Consider the following 17,384-nt stretch of genomic DNA (forward strand, 5'->3'; position numbering starts at 1 on the left):
TGGGGGCTCACTGGTGTTCTGGGCAAGGAGCAGGAGGAACTTGCAGCAGGAGGAATTTCCTCAATTTAACATCAAATGCCAACTGAGGTGCCAGCAGAAAATGCAGTCGCTCTGCTACTTAAAATTGCCTGAATCCAGGGGCAACTTTTACAGAACAAGAGCAGCTGCTCTCTCTGAGACTAGAGATACATGTTAAATTGCAGTAGGACGTGACGCTAGCTGTCATTTGAACCTATGGAATTTACAAATGTGATAGGAAATATGTAACCCATCACTACCCTATACTTATTTTGTTAGTGTGATAATTCAAGTTCATATATAAATGGCTAATTTCTCACTTTCCCCTTTAGATCCTGCACTAATTTCCCAGATTTTTTACACTACGCTGCCTGCCTTCCATGCATCCTGCCTTATTGGCCCTGGAAGACCTCAAATCTCAAAACAAGACCCTTCCAGACAAAAAAAAAAGACCGAATGGCAATTAGAGCATGTAGCTACTTCTCTTTCTTCCCTCCTCCTGAGTGAAGTCAAGTCACTTCACTATTTTGATCAGCTGTCTGATATGTATATACAGTAAAGACAAATTTCTCCAAATGTAAAATAAATGTATTTAAATACTCAGGAGGCATTGTTGATTCTCAGGCAATCAATTAATAGACTTGCATAATCACTACATCGTTGTTTTGATTTACATATCTGTATGTACACACATACAGAATGAAAGAGCAAGAGAGGGAATTTTCTGTGTTGTGCCTCGGGAGGATTTTCAAGTGGTTTTCCAGCTTTGGTTTCTCACAAAACTGCTAGCATAAAACAACAACAACAAAAAAAGACTCCTATACAAGACAAGGAAGAAAAACAAAGTTGCTAAAATATTGAAAAGTATCAGTGACAAAAAGGCATTGATTCATTCCTATAATTTTCCTCTACAGGTCAATAGAAGACTTCATTAATTTTTTTCACACTGCCTGTTGGCTCTGGCTGGAATATAGCTCCTACCCCTCACATAAACAAAGCTACAGCTTTCTGGGGATGAGGGCAGAAGAGAAAAGGAAGCAGAAGCAATAAAAACTGTCAAGTGAAAAAGTAAAGCAAAGCAATTTCTCAAAGGTTTTAGTCCCATTTTTTTTATTCTGCTTTGATTTTATGCATTAATTTATTTTTTTATTCTAACCTTCTTGTAGCAGAATCATAGATCATTTGGTCTTTAACATTTTCCCATTTCCCAGAAAAGCAATACAGAAGTATTTCCCAATACTATTAAGAGGATACGTGTCTTTTGGGGGTTCTCCATATCTAGTTGATTTCATTCAGGATGCAAGTACCTTCCAAATGGAGTTACTGCACTTTTTTTAAACTTAAGAGAAAATTTCTCAGTCCTGGACTTTTAATGGCTTATAAGGACTACTTTCACAGTTTTTAATTTTAGCTTCTTGACCCTGTAGTCTCATTTCATGACCAGTGGAGAGAGATATCCTTTGACATAACAGGTCAGAGTAAATAAATTTGGCTCCTGCTCAGCATCACAATTAAAAGTGATCAGCTCTCTCCACTCCAGACAGCCCAGAGAAGTCAGGCTCAGAACAATAATGAGGACTTCAAAGAATATCCCTGGACCCTTAAAAATACTAATTTTATTTTTGTACTGATGTCCCACAGGAATCACTGTTTTGAGGCCTCATTTTAAATGCCAGTTGTTCCCCTTGGGCCTATGTGCTCTTCACCATTCAGTTTGTCAGATAATGGAACATGATCCTCAGCAGATTTAGATACAAAACTTTCATGCTTTGGAAATTAAGAAGTATTCCAAGCATCCATGTAACTCAGAGAATGCCCAAACAGATGGGTGAGGGCAAGCCCACGAGCTCACCCACAGGGGCAGAGAGTTAAGGGATTGTAGACTTTGATAAGGAAACACATTTAAGAAGACTGTGCTCTCCTCTTTTCTGGCATTCACTCCAACCTACTATAATGACTGCCTGATCAACAACACTGAAAAATGCAACAAAAGGGGAAAAAAAAAGTGAAGCATGTTTTAAAAACAGATCAGATTGCTGATCTCCAGCAGAGCTACAGCAACAGTTGTCAGCCCAAGTGAGAGGACAGGGCTGTGAAGTGAGGGAGCAGGAATGCAATTCCAGGGTGCACAGGGACTCTTTAAACACCCCTGGTGCCAGAGGTCCCACAGCGTGAAACCATACCCAGTCAGATGTGATACTGCTTTGCTGCATCAGCACAATGCTGTGCTTTAGTAACAAATTTAGAGAGGGGATGCAGTAAACTTAACAGGGCACTAAGCATGTCTGTGCCAGAGCTGGCTTTGTGCTCAGCCTCTTTAGAGTGGGAGGGAAGGCACGTGAATCCTTCTGCTCCTGCCCACATGAATGTAATCTAATGTGGGCATCAGGCCACACTCAACATAGCATCGTGTCTTACCATGACAGGCTCCTCTCTGCTCCTAGGCTATTGCAGTGGCTGGAAATTTTTCTTCCATGCTTCCATCTAAGAATTTAGGAGTTTTTTAATGATAATTAATTTGGTTTTGCTTTCAATACATCCATTTTACAGATTGAGAATTCCAGAAACAGGGAATAGCTAAAACCATCACCTTAATCTCTTGGGTTACTAGGTATGGCCTGCTGTTACATGCAAGAATAAATACTGGATGCATGGACAGTCAACTTTCAGCAAGTGCCTGAAAAGTTGGAAGAGGTTACTGCACTTTTTTCTGCCACCTTCCAAAGGGAATTATCACAGAGCACCTGAATCACAAAACATTTGAACCCACGCCAGTTGGTGCTAAGGAGAACAGCAGGGTTAGATTAAGTGTTTGCAATGTCTGATCTGAGCTATCCCAGATGCTTTGCCTTTAGAAAGTGCTGAAGCCTGTTCACCAGCCTGAGTACCCTGGCAGTAGTGACCAGCAATAAACGGGGCAAAATAAGGGAGAAAAGGGCCAAAATAAGGGAGTGGAAGTGCAGAGGGCTGGCTTGCTCCTTTCAGGAGCAGATACGAGCTGATGTATCTCAGTTTAAATACCCCAGCCTTGTGCAAACAGTGATCAGCAAGAACAACCACTCTGTCCCACCAGATATTCCTTTTGCTACACTCTGGTTTTGGTTAGGAAGCCTCAGAGTCTCCTGCCCAACATGTCAGAAACTACATTTCATTTGCTCCAGCTCTGTAATCTCAGCATTTCTTCACCAGCTATCAAACATGCATCTGTATTCTTAATTTTCATTTCCACACATAAATTGTCTCTTCAGTACCCTCTGCTGTCCATTCAATGCCATGTCACTCTCAGAAGAGCCTTGCTGCAGAGGTTTAAAGTAGAAGCATACTTTTTCATCCCACTTCATTTAATTGAGCAAAGGGCACAGGTGCCCCAGCAGTCTGTACAGGTGATGGAGGGAGCCAGGCACTTCTGAAATGCAGTAGAGCTTTTCTGAGATCTGAAGTGCTTGCAGGAATTGCCCATTTCTCCCCACTGATGATATATTCCTCAAAAAAGGTCTCTATTATGTGCCTAAAGACAGATGGTATGAATTGGGACTCAGGTGACCCACCCACTTCAGTCTCAAATAAATGAAGAGGGAGTTCAAACAAACTCTCTGCCCATGGAGCACATTCTTTGGGATTTTTGAGTTCTAGATCTAGAAACTGAACACATTTGGCGAACAATACTTGAGGAACCAAGTGGGCTAGGTCAAACCATAGTAAAACCAATGAATGCTGCCAGATCTGTCCATTATTTCTACAGATACCCTTATCCCACATAATGAATCTCCTGTTCCAACCACAATTACAGTAAGCTCCCTGGGATCAAGGCTTGGAAGCCAGAATAAGGATACATATAAGCCTGTAGGAATCTGGAAATCGGAAGAAGAGGTTCATAAATCAATCTAAAAAGGCCTAAAAATGTCAGTAGAATATAGGAGTGATTATCATCTAAATGAAGTTACAACCAAAATTTTGCTCAAAGGATATGTTAGAGTGAGGGGAAAAAAGCACAGAATGCACTCATTCAGGTTATGGAATCAAAAATAGTTGGATATCATGTTAGCCACATCATTCTTGGTATGGTAGTGGCTATGGAAATCAATATGCAAATATCTGCATGGAGCAACAAGTTCTACATAACCTTTGTAATTTTGAAACAATTAATTGAATCTCCTAGGGAGGCATAGGTTCACTTATAGTGAGAGTCTGCCTTCTTTAGCTCAGTTTAGATCTATCAGAATCTAGCTAGCCAACCACATGTTGGTACTTAGCTACCTGAACAGCGGAACAATAAAAAAGCAATTACTTTAGTAAATAGCATCCCACTCCACTTTTTTCATATGTTCAATCTCTCCCCAGCTACCAGTTTCTTTTGATCACTCCCTTAACTCTCCATCTGAATTTTAGAAACACAGCTGCAGAAAATCTCATAATAAAGTGGGAGTAGGTTCCAGCCACTCAGCAGTGATGTCAGCCTTTGTTTTGGCTGAATAATATCTCCTAAAGATGCCAGAATGTATAAGGCACACCCCAGAATCCAACCTGGTTTCTAAAGGAGTTCCTTACTTTTAATAATCTATGGGAAAACCACAATGTCCTGTAAGAAAAAAAGAAATCATTATCTGAACACCTACTGAAACACAGAAAATTCAATTTAACCTTAGAGAAACTAAGCTTAACGTTCATTTATAATCCTGTCCCTCTCCAGAAGTCCAAAAATTTCCACCTCTTGTCCTTTCACAGATACAGTCCAGCAATCAACACTAGGGGTTGTTTGAGGCACCCATATGTAGAGAACGTAATGTGGCCAAGGTTCTCCACCAGACTGCTCTCTAATGTGACTAAGTAAGGTGCACTGTCAAGATCCATCACATACCTTCTGCACCAATAGACACAAGTTTCACTCCTTTGCTGGCAATGTAATCCAGAGCTTTGTTGACATTAGCAATTTTATGGAAGCGCATCTTCCCTCTGTCGGGTTTCGGTAGCCTTTCCCCTGCAGAACAACAAATATAATGTGATTATTCTTATATATACCTTGCTACAGACATAAAAGTGATTAGAAATCAAGAGTGGATGTTCTCTAACACTACCTAAAAGTAAGCAATTACTTTAATAGGTATTTTTCTGAAAAAATGCCAAAGAGGTTTGAATCAAACCCTGAAAAGAAAATTCAAATGTTGAAGCATCTGATTTTGATCTTTCTGATACAGCAGTAAAACCAGACTAAAATTTTTGTTTGTCCTAAACATCTGGAAGATATATGTACTTTTTCCTACTCCACTTCTGGTTTATTGCTACTGTCTGTTACAGTAGCTGAATATTAAGAAGGCAGAATGTTCTCAGAGCTCATCATCCTTATCTGCCAGACTATAAAGAGAGGCTGGATTCTATCCAGCAGATCAGCCATAGCATCCTTGCACATCTGACCCAGAAGAATGGCTTTTAACAACCTCATCCAGCACAGCAGAGAGCTCATTTCAGGGCTGATGTGTTTGAACAAACTTATCTTTTCAAATGATCACAAAAAATAATAATTTCAAAAGAGATTCTCCATTTCATGAGGAATGATCATTTGAAGAATTTCTTTCCACACTGAAATCTCCAGCAATAATCTAAACTGTCTTGTGTATTTGTTGCTTGAGCTATTCCCTTCCCATTAAGGGACATTCTGATCTTACCTTGAAGACTGCCCCACTGAATAATGCATAACAAAAGGGGCATAATGAGTTTACATCAGTTAGCAAAAGTTCTTGGATGTTCCACTCTTTTGAAAAATGAGACCTTTTATTTGTGACTAAATATTGATCTAGGTGCGCTTTAAGCCCTCACTTTTGAAAGCATTGGTACGACCAGTAAAGTCATTAAAAGCAAAGCAAAATGTTTATGTTAAAAGCAAAATAAAATGAATTTGTAACCTATGTGTAAAGGCTTTTTAAGTGTTAGGGGCTAAGAGAAGGTCCTCAATGTTTTTGGTTTGTCCAGCACCACTGTGATGTCAATGACACCCTGATACATTGTGATATCCCAGAACACAAGCACAAACCAGAAAATTCTGGAGACAAGCAAAAAGCAGAGCTTGTTTTCCCCTTTTTGCTTTACAGTGTGTTTCATCTCTCACTTTTCAGTCTACTTAGAATGTGTGTTCACTGTTTTCAATCGTTAGCAAATTTTTGTTCCTTTAAGAGTGTTTCAGTTCATGTGCTGTAAATACACAGAAAACTTTATTTTAGCTAACCTGAGATAACTTCCAAGAGGAGCATCAGTTTGAGGCCATTTCTGAAGTCCTCCTCAATGTTCTCAATCTGTGTGCCTGCTTTCCTGAGGTGGGAATTGCACCAGGCTGTAAATGTCTGTAACAGCAATTAAAAAAAAAAACTTATCAAAAACTTATCAATACTTCTTTCCAGGCAACTGCTAAGCCATCTGAGTAAATACTGCATCTGATATTTGGATGTCCAGCTCCCATTCACTCGATACATGTTGCCAAGTACAAAATTCTTATCCCAGATGTTCATGAAGATGCAAAGAATTACTTGAATAGAAACAACTTTGTGCTAGATGCTGCTTGCAGATGCATCTCCAGACAGAAGTTTTACACATAACAGCAAAACTTGGATAGAAATGCAGATACTTAAATTTGCAGGGAAAAAATTATCACAAAAGCAACCATGGGTATTTTTGTGTCCATAGCAAGTAACCAAGTCTGCTTTTACTTGCAGAGATGAAAAACAGAACTAATTCCATTGCAGAGGTCATGTACATGTTACCTTTTGTATGAATGAAGTCAAAACATGGGCTACTTAAAACTTAGTAGTTAAATTAGTCTGGTTTTAAATACCCATTACTTCTCTCAGCCTTCTGACAAATTGTCCTTGCTTTTCAGAGTCTGTTAAGATACATAAAGCAAGTTTGTATTTACTAGGGATTTTGGCAGGTGTTTAGTTATATAACAAAGTCACTGTTACTAAACATTTTTAGTAAATTAGACTTCAGTTTCTTAAAATCGTCATATATTTGGAATTCCCCTTCTTTTGATACATCAAATTTGCAGTTTTTAATTATTTGAATTAAATGTTTTTAAAAGAAACAAGATATATCCCAGTTGTAAATAAGAAATTCCCTTTAGCCTTCTTTATTCTTGCCTGTTTTCTTTGGACTATTTAATTTCTGATCTCTTAGAAACAGAATAAGAAAGGCCAGTAGATTAAGACAAAGATTTTCCCTGGAATTGAATTCTACAAATTCTAGACAGATTTGATACTTTAACAAAGCATGGACTGAACTCTGCCAAATGGTCTAATCTTAAAAAAGCAACTTTTTGTTAAGAATAGCACTGTGACTTATTGTTGAGCTTCACTCAGTTTCTGTGAAGAACTGATGGGCAGCTTACTGGGCTCTTTCCTCAGTGCTCCTACACTGACAAGGAACAGCTTCCTTTTATCATCTTCTCATATTGAATCAAAAGGAAGCAAGAAGTGCTATGGATATGGCAGAGCTGTGCAGTGAAATCCCTAATTCTAGGCACTCAGAAGAAAGAGAAGAGAGAAGAAAATACTGGAAGTGTTTCTGGGCAGAGGTCCGTGTTGATGTGCAGAGGATGAATTTTAGGTAGGAATGTGAGTTGTTCTGCAAACACATTTTAATAAAGGGATGTTGGCTCCCATTCAGGAAGGCAGAACATTCCTCATTTTAAGGTAAATAGCTTTACTAAGTTCATGAGAGACCTGAAACCAGAGCATTCCAATCTTCACAGCACAGATTGTAGGCACCTCCAACATCAGGACATGACATGATGGAGTGTGAGGATGGCATTTCATTTGGGTCATTATAGGGTTAGGATCCAGCTTACAAGAGTCATTTGTCTGCCTAAAGCAGTATCTTGTTTTGGTGGTATGTGTCTCAAAAGGCTTAGCACCACATTAAGTCATTTGCCAACATTAAAAATTATTACAAGGTTTGGAAGGAATAATACTATGGCAATACAGGGAAAAAAGCTGAAAGCACTCGAGGGTAAATGCACATGAACCTTGTATGGCAATTTGGCAATAAATATTAGAAATCTGAACCTTTTAATAAATGAGCCTTTCATGAATTAGGCTTAAGTGATGGACATATGCTTATTTGCAGATGCTGCTGCAGTTTGTAGAACTGTTCCAAGCACACCAAAATAAACTCAGAGAGGAAGTTGGAGAAAAATCTCAGCCATTTCCATCTCTTCTTTTAGATATTTATGCTAAATGTTCACCTTGTACCACTCAAGTAAATGAGTTTTCCTCATTTTTCATTTAATTAAGAGTTTAATGGCAACAACCCCACTGGTTGAAAAGTCTTAAAATATGAATCTGATGCCTACTGTGAAGAAGGTTACTTAATAAGTAAGTAGTTTCTTAATAAGAAAAGGACCTTGGCACTTCTTAGCTCATATACATACATACATACATATATATATATATGAATTAACTTACTTTGTGCTGCACTGATAGATACAAAGCATAAGTTTTATCCAAAGATCACAAAGTTTTCAAATAATTTAAATTGTTTCTCTTGAAAATGGACATTTTTATGGCACTAAATTTCCTGAGAGACAAATGGTTTTCTCATTCTTTCTATGCAGACAATAATCAGCCTATATTGCTGTGATATAGACAAGGAAAAGATGCTGCTACTGCTGAGTCAAACTGTTTTCAAGAAATAGTTTGGTGACAGAGTGGTTTTTATGATCTGCTTTTCTATATTTGTAGGTTATTTAAGATTCCTTCCAGTTGTATTGCATTTGTAGCATTTTGAAGGATAAATTTGGAATTACCACAAGGCCTCCATCCATGAGATAAGTTCTGCTGAAGCACTCTACTGTGATTGGAGTCTTTTTTTAGACCATCTGTATCTACATAGTTTTGATTACCTTCTCTATCTAGAATAAGGGAGTTACATCTTTTATTTAAACTATAGTTGCTCAGTTTTCTGTTTTACCAGTGCCCCAGGCCATGCCTGGGTGCTGTCTGTCCGCTTCCAACAGTTGTCCTGTGCCTCATGGAAATGCCACTGCACTTCACAGCAGACTCCTGGTGTGTGGCTTCTGAAGCCTGGTGCCTTCCAAACAAGCTTATTTCTCCCAGGCCTAAACATGGTTATAGAAATGATACTTAGGGAAGCGTTAACTATGTTTCAGTGATGCAATTCATTCATGACTGCATGAAGGCTACTGCACAATTTAACTTGCAGATTTTCTCAATCCACATTTTATTTAACCCTCATCCCTGTGATACCACTTGTTCTCACTGCTTTGGCTTTAACTAACAATTCTATTCATAGTTATTGAGAAACAATTCAAAGCACGTTCAAGTCCTGGAGATCAAGATACAGACAGCATAGAGTACCCTGGAAATTTGTAATCCATTGGGATTTAAAAGCTATTAAATGACTTAGACAAAGCAAATTCCTTTTTCTGCTGAGCTGTATAGAACATTTCAGAGTATCAGATTGCCCAGAGAAACAAAGCAGGACTTAAGGCACCAAGCTGAATACCAGGAAGAACACAAATAAATGTCTACAAAGCTAGACATTTCTTTTTAGGATTCACTTACCCTACATGGCTCTACAAATTGAAAATATAAATAAATAAAATTTTCTCCTTTCAAAGTTTGTTATTAGAAAAGAAAGTTTGCTAACGTTCTGAGAAGAGAGACCCCAGAAAAGAGGAAGCCAAAGAACTTGCAGTCCCACAGGTAAATGTTCTCTTAATGCACCATTAATTGTCTACTGCTGTCACAGGTCTATTTTGGAAACAGTAACTCCAGGAAAGAGAATGCAGTTTATGTTCTATGCCCATTTAGTCCCCTTGTGAAGACTGCCAATAGCATATTTTCCACGATTCACAGATCTGTGATGGCAAAGTGTCTACCTATGGGGGAAAAAGACCTTACCTGGTAATTTACTTGGCCCCTTAATTTCACAATTCTCTGACAAATAAAATTGCAACCCAGGGGCAGCAAAAGGAGATATCCCTAATTAATTATCAATCAGTAATTAATGCCAGAAAAAGAACAGGGTATGCCCAATTTGTACAAATATTTTTACACAGACACAATGAAAGACACACTTTGCAGGGAAAAATGGTGCCTTTCAGATCTGAGTTGTCCCATAGCTCTGGGAACACCCATGTGTCCTTTTTATGTGAGTGTAATGATAACTTGCTTTTGATAGTGGCTCAAAGCCAGAAAACAAGATGCTATGATAACAAGTTTCACACGTGCATCTAATAATATGGATAAAGACAACTGAGAAAGCAACAGTCACCACACCCTCCAATACTGGTGAGTCAAGACAATTTGTTCCACCTCCTGCAGATGTAAAGTAAATTTCTAGTTTGGTGCCGACAGCGAGTCCATAATGAATATTGCTAAAGCAGCAGCAGAACTTGTGTGCAGAGGGGATACACTTGCACTCAGCATTGAAATTCACAAGTGGATCCAGCCTAATGAAGCACTGGGACCTGTATGCTATTTAGTACATATACCTCGTATCAAGGCTAACTCTGCCTTTCACTCACTCCAACTCAAATCAATTTCTGTCTGCTATAGTATTTATAAGTGTTCAAAATTAATATTTATTTCAAAAGCCATGTGTCTGCTTGTCTGTACCCCTATCAGTAGCCTAAGAAAGGCTACTTGCTCAAAGGATTCATTTGGTTTTACTTGAATTGGAAATTTAATACTTTCTGTGCCTACTAAGGAAAACAGAAGCACAATTTGTTTTTCGTGTACCTTAAATTCTAATAACTAGAGGAGGAGAACTCACCTGACTAAAATTAAATTCAAATATAAACATTCAACACATTTATTTACATACATATTATCCTGAATTATTTCAGTCTGATAGAGCTGTTTCTTGAACCTGCTTTACAGCCCTTATTCTAAAGGGCTTTTCCTCTCTCTTTGTGTTGGCTGAGGGTCTTCATTACTTCTAGGCTAAATGGGATGCAGTGATTCACTCTGCAATTATTACTGAGCTCTGAGTGCATGACAAGGGTGTTACAGAAGGAGCCCTGCCAGAACATTCCCAGTAGGCCAGACTGAGGTTTCCCCTTGAAGAATTTCCCATCTGACTGTTATCCATGTTTTAAAATATAAGTTGTGAACTTGCAACATGATATCCTATCTCCTGTGTCCACAGCATGGACTGATGGCTGCAGAATCAGGGGTTTTCTCTGGACCTAGGATACAGTCTGTGTTGGCCCTTGTTCTCTTGACTGTTTATTCTGTTCCCAAGAGGCTGGAATGTGAAATGCAGCAGAAAATTTTTAAAACACTTTTAAACTAGCTTGATGTAAACCAAAACCTACACATGGTATCTTCAGCTGTTCCTAGAGCATCTAGAGCAGCTATACTTGTATACATGCATGAGTACATTTTTATGAATTGAAAAGTAATAAAATCTTCTATTTTAGCTGTTGGATTTAATTACTATTAACTGTTTCATTGCTCTGCTTTTCCCTTGCAGTGGAAACCTAAATACATTGGCATATGTTAGTGAAATAACTTGAGTAACTCTTACAGCAGAGGTGCTTCACCAGTATCATGTCAGAACATCAGGAAGCAATGTGAGATTTTAACACCAAATGTACCAGAGCATAGCAACAACTCAAGTGAAGCAGAGGGAAAATATTGTGAAGGATGGCATGAAGGTTAAGGTAGGGGAAATGTTTAGCATATTCCAAAATGGTATTAAAAGGAAACCCTTAAATCACAGGCACTATGTCAAAGCCAAAGTCCTGGGATGCCAGAAAGGATAAGCACAGAACCATCTCACACTGGAAGTGAACAGAAGCTCCATCACAAGTACCCCAAATCCAAAGCTCGGGTAAGCCCTTCCTGCTCCAGCACATCCATCCATATAGCTGAACAGATGGTGTCAGATATGATCTGCTGGCACATTCTGCACTGTCAGCAGATCTGCTCTACTAACTCAGGGAACTTCCTTCCAGTCCCTTAGTTTTATCACTCACAAGAGAAGTCCCCAAAGGGATGCATTCATCACACAGACTTTGCACACGTCTCATTGGCACTCTGCATTTTGCTTGCATGGAAGAGCCTGGGGAGCCCTCAGTCCTTGCAAAGCAGGTGGCCTAATCCCATGTGAATCTAGGATTTCCTGTAAAACATGCAACTCCCTCCAGAACTGAATGACTGCACGTCTGTGTTACAGTGCTCACTATTACCAAAAAAACACCCACAGCGTGCAAATAGCCCTTGAAGAATAATTTGGCAAGGTTGAACCTCGAGCAGTGTCAAGATTATTAAGCCTTTTGTTACAGAGTGACATTAGTTCTTTCTTTCAGAGGACACAACAGAGAAAATGTTTGTTTTCTCAGTGGTCTTAACTGCAAAAAAACCCTCAGGTGGTAGCAAGTTGCATGGAAAATTTAGTATACATCACTCCTGCACTATCCTCACCTCAGGCTTTTTTTAAGGAAAGAACAGGAAGGAAAGGAAGAAAGCTGAGAGGTTTCACAAGGTCTTTGAAAAGGCTAAAACAGTTAAAATAGTGCAAAGTTTATTAGGAGCAGACAGATATCTTTATTGGATCACCTGAGATAGCTGGAAAAGGCAGAGAACTTTCAGGCACATAGGCTCATTTTACATGCAAGAGAGCAGCTCAGGCATAAATGTGAAAATTTAGGCAAGTGTTCAGAAAACGGAGAGCTTTGATGGACCATCGATATAATGCTCCAACAGCTCTATTCTCTGAAGGAAGCCCCTTCCTTCTCCAGTACTGTTGATGACACCCATAAAGAAAGGACCTATGAAATCCAACTATGTGACTTCTCAAAATACATGCAGTATCATAGGGTTGCCTGTTGGAGTATTTTTTTCAATTTAAAATGATTCTGCCTATTCAAAATGTATTTTCAAACAAAAAAATTGATATTTCAGAAACGAGAACATATGCAATATTAAAAATCCCATTTGAAACTAAAAGGTACTTAGGATCCATAGGAAAATGGTCGTCTAAATCTACTTTTAATTTTTGGAATTTCAAGCATCATGCATGTAAGAGATGCCTACTCAGAAAAATAACACAGAAATAAAAGATGTAGGGATCCTATGAAAACCTTTAGTAAAAGCATGGGTATGGCTTTATCTTGTATTATAAAAATAGTAAGATTTTTTACTCATTCTTATCTTTACAACAATTGCAAGGTACCCAATTTGTTAAGGTGAAGGAATTAAAAAGACAAAGGGAACAGTCGGGGGGGAAAGAAACCCACTCCTGCCTGCTTCTGATGTGTTCTCTGAATTTGGAATGGTTTTTTACACACTCCTATCACCTAAGCAGACCAGAATGGTTTGTGGCAAATTTATATGTGGCAATTTGAATTTAAAAGGGAGAAATACAGCCTTACAAAAGGTCTGGCATATTTTGTTTACATGAAAGCAAAGAACTAGGTAAGTAAGCATGAGTTTTTGCTAAATCCAATCTTTTATTAAAAATTAAACTTCCAAGGACAAGCAAGCAAAAACTTACATTGTACTACAGTTCTAAGCCTGCATTTATGTACACACACATCCTCTGCTCACGACTTTATCTAGACTCTAGCCATCCTAGTTGCGCTGGTTAAGCCAAAGTATTTTAAATCTCCTCCACCCAGACTCTGCAGATTTCTTGTACCTAAATCAGTTGCAATAGCAGCCAACTATTTATCAAAGGGGAAAAGTAAACACAAAACCATAGTGGAAAAAAAGAATGTGTTTAGGAGGACAGAATTTATTCCTACTAATGGTGAATAGTGGCCCACTCTAAGTGGAAGGGCTTATTAAACGAACTTCTGTAGTAATCTGCCCTGAAGCATTTCCTATACAGACCTTTACTTAATCATTTGTATAGCAGAACAGGGTGCATGCTTATCACATTTGAGTAAGTCAACAAAACGATGGGTCTGCAAGCATGTTTCATGTCAGAGCCACAATTCAAACTAATCTTAACAAATCAGTGAAATTACTTGAAGAAAGCCAGATTGAGATAAGCAAGAAGTCTCGATTCTCCCAATCATACTTTCTATGATCTTCATGGAAGATTTATATCCTAACAGACATCTACACTGCAGCTGTGAAAAGGGAGAATATCAAGAAGACAGTTTTTCCTGCCAGGCTGCGTCCTGTCAGAAAAGTGATCCAAAGACTACAAAGAAAGAAGTCACTCAGCAGAAAACAACTCCCTTATAGGAATCCAAGCACTTGGCAAGCAAAAGCTAGCTGTAAATTTTGTTTCTGTCAGGGTGTTCTTTAAGTGGTGATCCCCGTTTCCATCCTCTATTTTCATATGACCCTCTAATTTCCCTTAGCAAAAAGAAATCTAATACTGGAGACTTGTCAGTGATATTGGAGAAAAAGAAAAGATGGTGAAGACAGAGAACAATAATGAAACAAAGCTGAAGAAGTAGAGGGTGAGTCAAAGTCAATAGGCAAAAGAGTGTTTATGGGAAACTAAACAAACCAAAATAAAATGAAAGTGGATTCCATGATCTGTTTTATGGGTATACACTTTTCCTGAGGTCTGTATTATCATCCTTGAGAAGAGACCCTTACACTTGTGTTTTCTCCCCAGCTTTGCAACAGCCTTTAAGGCACTAAAGACAGGAATTTTTAAAATGTTTTTACTGTCTTAAATGCTGAGCAAACTATGACCCATGATTCCTCACAAGGGACCATAATCCCTTTCACAACAATAGGAGCAAATGTTAGCCATAGCTGAGCGCTTTTCAGCATCCCACTTCTGTATTCAAGGGTAATAACAGACCCTCTATATTCCAAAGCACTATTTTGTGGGGAAATTAACCATTGGTTTTGAGATGCTCAAACACTACCCTGAAAAAAGCCCAATAAAGAAAGAGTAGCAGGAGAAATTAGAAAATTGACAAAACTATAAATATCTTGTAAATGCAGAACTGTGAAAAAATGAATCAAAACCAGAACCTACTCTGAACAGACAGAAAACAATACATAACTACCAACATCTTCAGTATCTGTTCACTGCCATCCAAGATTAATTCTGCATTTAAAAACCAAATTGAGCTTTTTAGTATGAACCAGTTAGCTACTACTGTAAATCTAGTTACATGCTAGTTATTCTTCTCTCCTTAAACTCTTTAGTGAATGTGGCAGCCTCTCCAGCATGGGGAAAGAAGTAGCTCAGGGAATGGTTAAGAATAGCAATGACTGTGAGTAACCCCACAGATGCAATCTGAGAAAGCATTTTCACATACAGAAATTTTTTTAGCTTTCACCTCTAGGATGAAAAGTCACTGTCCCTACCTCTCACTAATAAGGTCAGTTTTGGGCACCTCCAATGAAGCTGCCATTTCTGGTGGTTTAAGTGATGGGGACACCTGTCCCTCTGAGAGCTAAACTGAGCCTACAACTCACCTCATAGATATTACCAAACAGTCTGCATGTGTTAGCAACCTTGTCACTTACTCACCTGGCCTGGGTTCAAAACACTGACCTAAAAGTGAAAGGTTCCCATCAGCCATACATTCCCAACCAATAAATTAAAAGTCCATCTTCAGCACCAGGTTATCTTTCATCATGAGCTGGGGTGTGGGAGTTATCAGAATATTCCACTCAGAAGGCTTTGCAATACTGAGACTTTTAATTAATAATGTCACCACCTTGCTAAGCAGTGTAAGTCAGCTTTCTCTTGGATGTGGATGACTATTTTTGCAGTACAGTTTGTTCATTCACATCACATGCATGAATCCCTGGAAAAACATGTTCCCCAACAACAATACTCTATGAGAATCCTTTGTCCAAATGCTCAAGTCCAGCTGTATTATGTCAGCCCTGGATAATTCACAGTAGCCAGAGGGAGTGATGGGGAGCAATCCCTTGCTGTTTATAATGATGTTATCTCTCCATTTTCCCTTCTACTTCAGTAACAATATGCATGACATCATTTATAGTTACACAACAGTCTTTTGATGACTCTGCTCTCCTTGCCTTTTATATAAACCAACAGGTATGTTAATACCTCACCATAACAGAATTAATACCTCTGCATTTTGGATTATATGCCATTATTCAATATACATTCTCAATGTGGAAGATTAGCTTTAGAGAATGGTAAATTGTACAGTCCATGAAGTAAACAAAGTTCTCAAATTACTAACAAATTTCCAAGTTATAATAGCCCCCATATTAAATTGCATTCTCCAATGTGAGTGAAAAGACAGACTGTGAGTAATGACTCAGTGTTTGAGTTCTTGCTATTCCACAACTTTCTGTACAAGTTCTTTCAAGTTATAAAACCTCTTTACATGTCCAAAACCTTTATCCCACAGTAGAAGTGAAATATAAATACATTCCATGTACTGAGGCCTCTAAATGCAGGATGAGACCAGCTCTGTTAATCTTTACAATGGAGCGTATTTCACAGTCTCATGTATATTTTGAAAACATAAAATGCTGTAGAAAGTGAAAGAAACTGTATTTCATAATCCTCAAAAAACAAATATTGGTGAAAAAATTATCTGTGAATCGAGTATATTCAGAACATAGATCTTAAATGGCAGTAAAGCTTTAAAAACAAAACCAAACACAAACCAAAAAAAGGAATCAATGGAACAACACAAATGGAAAGCTTTGGATAATCCTTTTTTGGTCAATTACTTTTTTATCTTTTCTTTTTAGATGTTGATTTTGTATTTCCCACAAAGGAAAAGTTTATGAACATGCTGATCTCTTTAAATTTGCCATATTATTTCTAGCATTTATTAATTCAGCAATTAACAAATCATGGGAGACTTTCTTTTTACATGCAGCACTGCCAAATTTTGCCCTTCAAAATGCCTCCTACTGAAATCTGCAGAAATAGAGATGCATCCCCCACAAGGACCTGTGCCTTTCTGACAGAACCAGGGCACTCCTACACGGCACAGCAGGGAGTTCACAGCATCCAGCCTGAACCTCTGAGGACTGCCAGCTATTTGCATGGCACAACAGTATTTCCCTCTAGCAGGGTAAGCTAACTTTAGAGCGCCCTAACCAAATATTCTCTGCTCTGCTACACTGCACTTTGCAGAGCTTGCATGTACACTCTATAAACAAGCAAGCCTGACATTAGAACCTGCAGTAGTATGGCTACTCACATCTTACACAGCATTCCCAATCACTTTATGCCACAGAACCTCACAGGGCATGCCTAGAAATAAATTAGTTCTTGCCCAGTTGTCAGGGCATTAAAATAGATTTGCCACTACACTGCACAAAATTGAGCGCCACAAAAGAAACGTACACACTTTTATAAGAGTTTTAATGGACTCTGTCACCCATGCAATAAAGACTGCATCTTTGCATTTATACAGAGGTACATATTCATATCTCATA

General features: G+C 38.5%; 1 protein-coding gene across 2 annotated transcripts in view; it reads right to left on the bottom strand.

Moving 5' to 3' along the window:
• ACTN2 (actinin alpha 2) overlaps nt 1–17,384 on the bottom strand; it is a 67,372-nt gene that overhangs the window by 38,312 nt on the left and 11,676 nt on the right. For both annotated transcript variants that reach the window (XM_005423193.3, XM_005423191.2), the window contains exons 2-3: nt 6,239–6,353; nt 4,877–4,996 (exon numbers count right to left, since the gene is read on the bottom strand). In XM_005423193.3, the coding sequence (XP_005423250.2) occupies nt 4,877–4,996; nt 6,239–6,353 (235 nt within the window). The remainder of the gene's footprint in view (nt 1–4,876; nt 4,997–6,238; nt 6,354–17,384) is intronic.

This window comes from Geospiza fortis, unplaced genomic scaffold (assembly GCF_000277835.1).
Source record: "Geospiza fortis unplaced genomic scaffold, GeoFor_1.0 scaffold381, whole genome shotgun sequence".
NCBI classification, from domain to species: domain Eukaryota; kingdom Metazoa; phylum Chordata; class Aves; order Passeriformes; family Thraupidae; genus Geospiza; species Geospiza fortis.